The sequence below is a fragment of the Notolabrus celidotus genome, chromosome 11 (genome assembly GCF_009762535.1).
Source record: "Notolabrus celidotus isolate fNotCel1 chromosome 11, fNotCel1.pri, whole genome shotgun sequence".
Lineage (NCBI taxonomy): Eukaryota > Metazoa > Chordata > Actinopteri > Labriformes > Labridae > Notolabrus > Notolabrus celidotus.
Genome location: NC_048282.1, coordinates 30,020,205 through 30,029,523, shown reverse-complemented (window position 1 = coordinate 30,029,523; position 9,319 = coordinate 30,020,205). Strand labels below are relative to the sequence as shown.

Genomic DNA, 9,319 nt, shown 5'->3' with positions numbered 1-9,319 from the left:
AGTCTAAGTGTGTCTTAGACCTGTGATAAAAAGATTGGAGTTTGAATGATTGGATGGATTATTTCACAATGCTACTGGCTCTGCTGTGTAAGCAGGGGCGTGTCCAGAACTTTTTGACCGGGTTGGCCTAACTGAGGCTCTCACATAGGCAGGGGTGGCCAGTGCATTTACAAATATATAACATTTACCCATTTTGTCTTCACGACCTACTTTCATTAAAGTATTAAACAGTTGTTATATTAATTTTGACTTTAAAAAAAACATGAAAACAAGCTTAATTCTCTAAGGACTTACAAAAGATGTTTTTTCAAAGTCACATTTGAGGGCAATAATAAAGAAATCTACTGTCAGCCTTTTAACTCATCCCAAAGATTTTAACAGAAACCCCACCTCTGACAAGGCAAACAACCAATCATAGTTTAGGATTTTGGGGTGGCAAATTGGATTTCAAGGGGTGCCAGAGCCACCCTTGGCCACCCCTCTGGACTCGCCACTGTATGTAAGTGGAGCTACCTGTGCAGGAAATGACCGAGCGTAACCCCAGCTGTAACCGAACACCTGAACCCCTTATTTCAAGCAGGGGGAGCTTCAGACCTGCAGACCTATTAAGCCATCGCCATTAAAATCCTATTTCACTGTATTATCGCGCCGATCGATGAGCGGCGGTGACTCCCCATCTCTCCCACCTACCCTGGCTCTCCTCCCCGCCTCCTTTCCCCTCCCTCTCTCCCGCACGCATGCATACAGACCGACAGGCTACGCGACCCCCCTCCCCCCCTTCCATCATTTTCCCATCTCTTACTCACTCTCTTCCCTACAACAAACATGGCCGCGAAATCTGATGGTGCACCCGTCTCTCTACGAAACGAAATCCCACCCGAGTGTCCCCCTAGGTCGGACCCGCGGCCTCCACAGCGCCTTCCAGCCGAGCAGCGCTACTCCCTCCCGGACTGCTGCTGGACGCTGTGCGCCCTTTTGGTCTTCTTCTCGGACGGGGCCTCAGACCTGTGGCTGGCCGCGGACTACTACCTAAGGAGTGACTACTGGTACTTTGCACTGACTCTGGTCTTTGTGATAGTCCCGTCCTTGGTGGTGCAGGTGTTGAGCTTCCGATGGTTCGCCTACGATTTCTCGGAGACCGTGGAGAGCGGCTCGGCTGCCGCTGCTGCGGTGGTCGCGGCATCGGGCGCGGAGGAGAGCGACTTCAGCACCAAGGACAGCGGCGAGCGGGGCGCTGGCCGCACCGCCGCGGCCGGGGTGCTGCCTGGGCCGGGCACCGGGGGAGGAGCCCTGGGCTGCTGCAGGGTCCTCATCTGGCTCCTCCAGGCTATCATTCACATTTTTCAGTTGGCACAGGTCTGGAGGTAAGCCTGAAAACACTCTTAACGATATGTGTGAGTAGGAAACGACTCAATCTGCCTCTGCCTTTTGTGTGTCTGTTTGGTGTGTGTGTCTGTTTGGTGTGTGAATACCTCTGTGCACATGAATCCCCAATGCCCGGCATCCCTCCCCATGGCTAAACATTTAGGAGAGATAATCCGGGGAAGGCTGTGCCCAAAATGCCAGAATGTCTTTTTATATTGTTTGACGTTTCTGCCCAGAAAAAAAGAGAGAAGTAGACTCCACCCATCTACCCCCGCCCCCCTCACTAGCCCCCTGACGCGCTTTTAGGTCAATCATCTCCGGGGAAAATCATCAACACCAATCTGCTTGTGTGGAGAAAAAAAAAATCCCTCAGTGTTTTGGGCTTTGGGTGAGAAGCAGCCTGACAGTGGAAGAAAATGAATAAATGTCAAGAGAGTTGCTTCCTATTTGCAGTGGTGTGTGTGCACTGCCTCCCTCTCCCTGTGTAGAGTATTTTCAGTTCTTAGCTTGGGGCTCCTTCTCTTTATGTTTGTAAATCCATATTCTCAAATCTCACAGCAGCTCCTGAGACTGTACGGCTGTTTCCCCCGCACTGAGCCCAAACATGTTTAATTAGCAGCCGCGTGCTTTGGGATAGAAAAACAAAGCCGTGTTCGCTCTGTGGCATTACTCTCACATGGATGCTAGTAGGTCTGTAGGTCAGCTGCTCACTCAGTGATGGGGAGGCAGTGGTGCTCAAGCCTCCAGAGCTCTGATGGGTTTTGACAGGGTTGAACTGCTGCCAGTCAGAAGGAGGCATTCAGCTGAACTGAGGTGGGAGGAGAGTAAGAGATATTTTATAGACATGCTGGGATTTTACAAAAAAAAGAATAATGTGTAATGATGAAATCAGATGCAAATCAATTGTTTGATTTATCTGTAGGCTTGTGTGTCTGCGTCTACCTCTATGGTCTCTCTCTTCCTGCCTCTTTAGACTGCCCTATGGGTAATATATATTGATCCCTTATTTCCTCCTGGAATCTCCTCTGTGTGTATGTGTGTGTGTGTGTGTGTGTGTGTGTGTGTGTGTGTGTGTGTGTGTGTGAGAGAGAGTCCAGGAGCACGTTAAAACATTGTGGCAGCACAGAATTACCGGTAATGCCATTAAAGCTGTTTGGTGTGTGTTCATTGTTGTTTCAGCTCTCTGACCAGCAGTGTCTGCACATTAAGAGGATTACCGTTGTGTGTGTTACCCTCAGCTGTTAACTCAGGAATGATCCGTCACTGATACACAGATAGTCAGGTTGAACCCAGGATCAATTCAGGCCGGTTGCTAGAATTAAATGTCAGCGCATAGGAGAAGGGATGTGGGGTTGTGTTACAGATAAAGACACGCCATGAAACCACGTGTGTGTCAGGATATGTGTGTGTGTCTGAATCTTTGACCCCCATTAGTGTACGTAAATGTGTTCTATTTTCTCAGTGTGTTACTTCCCAAGGCTCACTTTGTATAGCAGGAACCAGAACAAGAACAGGGTTACATAAACTCCCTCGTGGTTCACAAGGCCTGTTGACAAAGGGCTCCTCCAGCCTTTCTCCCTGAAGCTATTACTGAGACATTTATAGCTCAAGTGGTCCATGGCACAGTGTAATGATAAAGGTAATGGATTACATCAGGCCTATTTGATTACTTTTGTTCAAGGTCGTGATCTGAAGACAAGAGAGGGACCAGGAGGTCAGATATTTGTATTTCCTTTATCAGATCTGCAAAGCAAAGAATCAGAATGAGTCTACAGAGCAAATGTTTCATCTCAGGAGAGAAGAGAGTTAATATAATTAACACAATGTTACCTTTAACATATTCTTTATTCACTTTGACTCTCCTGATTCCCTCTGTTAGAGCGTACTGAGTTTAACCAGTACGTACCAGTACTGGGTTTAAGATATGAGAAAAATACAACTTCATTGAAATACAAAGGCTACAGATGAAATAATAATCTACCTATAAACAATGATATACAAATGAGGTAATGTAAGCACTGCTGGGTTGCATCAGAAACATAACAGGTAATGTTTTATAGCTTAAAAATGTCCTCTATTTTTTTCCTATTTTTTATTAAGGGGTGAGTCATGATTTTCAAATAATTGAATAGTCGTTAATTCATAAAAAATCGAATAGATCATGCAGTTACTATCTCATCTTAAAAATCTATGACTTGCATGTAGCCAAATTCTGTCTGTAGCCAATATGAAGCTGTTTGCTAACCACTGTTCATTAACAACAGAAGACGGCATTATTTTCATCATTGTTATTTTGTGAGACTCAGAAACAGCAGATTTCATCAGCTGTCAGAGTTGTGTGAGGAATTTCTTAAAAAAAATGAACAAAATTGAGGTTAATTGCAAATTTTGCCTGGTAAACCAGCTCATCAGAAGTACAAAAGAAAACTATGGCATCCAGTAGAAGAGAGACGGGGGGATGGACTACTTCCATTTTTGCTCAAAGTCTTATATCATTCAAAGACAGATCAGGACCATGAGCTGCTGTTTGAATATGTCTGGATTATGCATGGTTTGTTTCAGGGTAACAGGTGATCAACATATTAATGTATATACAAAGAGAACCTGTGTATGTACAGCACAACCTGTGAAAGTTATACAAGGATCTTATAAAACAAGTACAGACAGGAGTGGGACTATGTGTCAGCAAAGCTCAGGAGTTCAAGACGGGATTCACAGTGAGCTCCTTTCTCTCCCTCTAAGCTTTAATCTGAAGGCTGGATTGAGGGAATTTATCAGGATTTCTTTTCTCTCCGTCTTTCTTCATATTCCGCTCTTTCCGACTGATTTTATTTGAAAAGAGATCGCAGACAAGCTCTACACTCACCCCTCTCCGATGCCCCTACTAAAATTAAAACCACAGAGCTGCTTAGTTCAGTTTCAGTTTAATCTAAATCCTAGAGGAGCAGAAACCGGCTCTTTGGCAGGAACTACTGACAGCTCCCAGAGTTTGGAATAATGAGTTATGACTTCTGAGAGTCTGTGTTTGATGTCCAAAAGTTTTTGAAGTTTAAGACCTAAAAGTCTGTCCAATCTCACTTTAATTTAACAGAACTTACCTCACAGAGGAGCGAGTCTGCCTCTTACTGCTGCATTTGCTAGCTTGCATTGTACAGATACATTTGAGTCACTTTATACTAATGCCTTAAAAACTTCTAGCTGTTTGCCTACCAGGTTACACCCTGTTTACATTTATTACTGACTGTTAATACATTAATTAACCATCCATAGTAATTATAAACCTCATCATGCCTGTACAGAACTGCTTCTCAATGCCTATAAACATGAATTACATTTGGTTTGCAGATTTGGTACTCCTGTCTAACACAATAATACTGTTCCTGATATTATTTGTATCCAATAGTTTAGTCAATACACTATCCTGTCTGAGATATTTAGTTAAATAAGCATATTTATAGGATTGCACAACCAATCAAAATAATATCAAAATATTGCAAAACACCAAATCTAAGAGGAATTCCCTTGCATAGCTGCCCCAAGGCAACAATTGTAGATGTGACAGTAATGAACTTGACCTCTGACCCACAGGTATGTCCATGCCCTCTATCTGGGTGTGCAGAGCCGCTGGCACCGAGACTCAGAGCGCCGTCACTACTACTGGCGTATGATGTTTGAGAGTGCTGATATCAGCATGCTGCGTCTGCTGGAGTCCTTCCTGAAGAGTGCCCCTCAGCTGGTGCTTCAGCTCAGCATCATGATCCAGGCCAAACAGGTGCTGCCCCTCCAGGGTGAGTGTCACAAAATGACCAATCACTACATCCGTCAATCACACTTGTGCAGCTCAGGCTGCCGCTCTGAATCACTTGTGAGAGTGGATAAATGTGTACTTTTCCTGTGTTGAGACAGTTACCCCACAGACGTTTCGATCCTGTATAACCTCTCATTCCCTCCCCCCTTCTCTGTGTCCGGCAGGCCTTTCAGCTTCTGCCTCGCTGATCTCCCTCGCCTGGATGATTGCCTCCTATCAGAAAGTCCTGAGGGACTCCCGGGATGATAAGCTTCCGATGACCTACAAGGCCGTCATAATTCAGATTCTGTGGCACCTCTTCACCATCGGGGCCCGCACTCTGGCCTTCGCCCTGTTTGCCTCCGTGTTCCAGCTCTACTTTGGCATCTTCATCGTAGCTCACTGGTGCATCATGACATTTTGGATCATTCAGGGCGAAACAGACTTCTGCATGTCCAAATGGGAGGAGATCATCTACAACATGATGGTGGGCATCGTGTATGTGTTCTGCTGGTTTAGTGTGAGAGAGGGCCGCACTCGCTGCAGGATGCTCATCTACAGCCTGACTGTGTTTGTTGAGAATGTGGCGCTCACCACGGCCTGGTACGTGTACCGCGACCATCGTACCTCAGACTTCTATGCCGTCATCATGGTGTGTGTGGTGGCCAGCAGCTACGCTCTGGGCACCTTCTTCATGTTTGTGTACTACTGTCTGCTACACCCTGACGGCCCAGTCTCAGGGTGGGGCTACATTGTGGAGAAGGAGGTGCCTGTGGAGGCTCTGGTCTCCCCAGCTACCAGCCTCCCTCCTGATGTGGTGTCTAGTCCCCCCAGGACCCTTCAGAGAACTAAAGGGTCTGAGCAGGGTCCAGGGGTGGATGGGGATGTATTTCAGGTACGACCCCCTCGGGGAGCTCAGGCCCCAGTGAAAAATCTGACACCCAGGACTGAGGGGCCGGTCATTCGAATAGACCTACCCAGGAAGAAGTACCCCGCCTGGGATGCTCACTTCATCGACCGCAGGCTGCGTAAAACCATCCTGGTGCTCGAAAGCGCCGCCCCGGTCACGCCAAGAATTCAGTACCGCTGTCTGGGCACACCCAAAGAGGTGATGGAGTACGAAACCACTGTGTGATGCGCTGACGGTGCTGTGACTCAGCTCCCTGCAGTGTGGACACCCTGCCTGAAATAAAATGGGCAGGTGGAGGACTCCCACCCGGCGGTCTGTTTCAGCTCCACGCCCGCTTGATTGCTCTCTGTACTCTGATGCAGCGGAGACAGACAGGCAGAGAGAGGGACAGAGTGTGGTGTCTTTATTTTTTACAAAAGGCAAAGTGCTGTGATGTTGTCTAATGATGGTGCATATTTGGGTTTCTGTATCATTTCTCAGGTCAGGTTGTGGTACAGGAGGAGGTTGGCGGCAAAGCGTGCTGCTGTGTGAATTTTAGAGAGAAGCACAGAAAGGCAGACAAAGTAGAGCTGCACGATTATCAATCAGAGGCACAAAGTCCTCCTCAGTGACGGTGCTTCAGCACAACCTCTGAAGGCGGTCGGCCACAGAGACAAGCCCTCAACATGCATGATTACTTATGGCAGCTAGAACCAACACGCCATCAAACAGGTTGTAGAATAGTAAGAGGCTTTTAAAGATCTCACTGTCATTCAACACTTCTACAGTAAATATAGTACAGGTACTGAGGATCACAATCATCATTTTCCATAGATATTCACTCATGTTGAAGGAGTCTCTGAGAATGCTGCTTCAGGTCTAAATGGTGGTTCAAAAGCAACATTTGAGTTGAATGTAGAAACTGTTGAAAATGTGATTATTTGTGACAAGGCTTCAAGCATTTTCACCCAGTTAGTGGGGTTTGCAACATTCTTGTGCTACTATTCCTTTGTAGGTAAGCTAGAACAAAAAACAAAAAAGACATTGTGTGTGTTTACAAGCAGTCTGTTGTTTTTGGGAACATGAGTTCACTATCAAACAAATGCACCTTCATCAGAATGTGTATGAGCTGAGAAATGGCTACATTATTATTTCTTCTCTGTTTCCAGGAAGAACTCTACTGATAGGACTGTAAACAGTTGTATTTTCATACTGCATCCATCTTTCATGGTAAATGAAACAGGGCAGACTTTAATTTTCATGTAAATTAAAACTGTACAATTAAGAGTGATTTACAGAGGACAGCACTGTCTGTAATTGTACTGTGTCCATACTATGTTGTCTGAAAAATGTAAAGAAAAAAAGGATTAGCTGCAGACTCCAGACTCCAAACAGACTAGCTTTGACATCATTGATGGTTCAGGCATGTGTTATGTTGGTAACACTTTGAATTACAGGTCTGTTACTTTCTTACAGTTTTTTTCAAAACTCACTTTAAAATTAATATTTAAATCCCTCTGAGGAGTTTGTGTGATTATAAAACAGACTAAAATCAGCAGTGGTGCCTCTGTATGACCTACAAAGGAAACTGTCTGCTCAACTGTAATATTTAAAGCCTGTTACTGCTGCGAGGGGGTAGGCGTCAGACTGGATGATTGACAGCATGCTGAAGAAACAGCTTTTTTTAACTTGAGTGGTGACGTACTGTATTTGACTGTTAAAAGACAGCAGGATGTATTTTTTATACACAACAAGATCAGCAAAAAGATGAAAGGTATCATTTTATCCAAAGGGGGCGCCAAAACCAACACAGACAGAGCTCCTCACATGAGCTTTAAATTGATACAAATTTATAAAACAAAAACAGATAAAGTTCATGTTTAGCTTCACAATACCGCTTTGATTTACAGGTTGTTATTATTTCATCATTTATTTTAACAAAAGAAATAATTGACTCATAATATCTTTTTTTTGCAGATGTATATTTTGAACCGCATAATTCATGCTCTTGGAAAAATTTCAACTTTGTGCATACATTTTATTCGGTGGTTTATTTATTGAACAGTTTCTATATTTTAAAAACAAGAGTCAAATGCTGTAGAATTAAGAGACCTGTAAATTGAGTGTTACCTTCTTTGATCAGGGTTGCTTTTCTACAGAATACTCTCAAAAGGGAAATTTCTTGACTGTGTGTGTTTGTGTTTGTGTGTATGTGCGTGTGAGCTCACACAAGCATGTGTATGGGTGTATGTTTAGGAGGAGGGGGGAGTCCTGCCATGTGCATTTAAGTTATTTTGGCATTTTGTCACTGAGATCTGACAGTTTTGTTGTAAACACTGTCCAGTCTGCTTGTTATTTTGTCTCCAGATGACACTGAAATAAACAACAGCCCACAGAGCACCTTTACCATACAAAGCCATACAGGCTTCAACTATGGTGCTAACGGTTTGAATCCATCACATAACAACCACGCAGTGTACCATGAAATGGGCGTGTTGTGGAAGGGGCTGGGCGAGGCTGTACCTCAGACACAAAGCTAGAATCTAAAAGCCTTAAACTGGTCATACCAGACTGTTGCTGTTCAGAGGAAGAGAAAGGATTAATGTGAAAGTGAAGACAATTTCATTATGTTGTTGTTGCTAAAATAAAGAGCAATGTGTTTACCTGACCTTTTCTCTTAAAGCTTTTTTACACAAAGAAATAAGAAATGACAGCTGCTTTGAGAAAGGCAGATTAAGGCCGGATTTAAGGTTTTTTCTCTATCTTTAGTGCTGGTGTTCAAATATTACAAACAACTTTTAACATTCAATGTTTCATTCCAATACTAAATGTGAGCAATGTTTCAGATTGTGAGGTCCAGTATAATCCCAGGATGATACTGCAGGCTGCTCTGAGCAATTGATTCAAAAAGTCACTCGAATATTGCACAAGAGTGACACAAGATTTACTCAAATTGTGACATCAATAATTGGTGATTCTTCCCAAAAGAGCATAATAATGTAAAACTCCAAGAATTATATTTCAGCCAAGGCCGAGATTATGATTTTATTTTTTCTATATTACTCTAAATAAGATTGAACTAAGCCAGATAGATAGATAGATAGATAGATAGATAGATAGATAGATAGATAGATAGATAGATAGATAGTTTTGATTGGATTGAGACTAAATCCAATCTCTGTGTTGCCATGTTTCAGTGGATTAGCAGCACTGCGGCTGTCATTACTACAAGCTTTAGATCCACAGAGGTCAGTGACCGCTCATTACATGGACTTATT

The 9,319-nt window shown here is 43.9% G+C and overlaps 1 protein-coding gene across 1 annotated transcript; it reads left to right on the top strand.

The window, feature by feature from the left end:
* The first annotated feature begins 806 nt into the window (after positions 1 to 806).
* zgc:198371 (uncharacterized protein LOC497072 homolog) lies at positions 807 to 8,709 on the top strand. Its single transcript, XM_034695085.1, has 3 exons — positions 807 to 1,364; positions 4,954 to 5,153; positions 5,338 to 8,709. Exons 1-3 carry the CDS (start codon positions 826 to 828, stop codon positions 6,285 to 6,287), a joined length of 1,689 nt encoding a protein of 562 aa, XP_034550976.1. The 5' UTR covers positions 807 to 825; the 3' UTR covers positions 6,288 to 8,709.
* Positions 8,710 to 9,319: the final 610 nt, after the last annotated feature.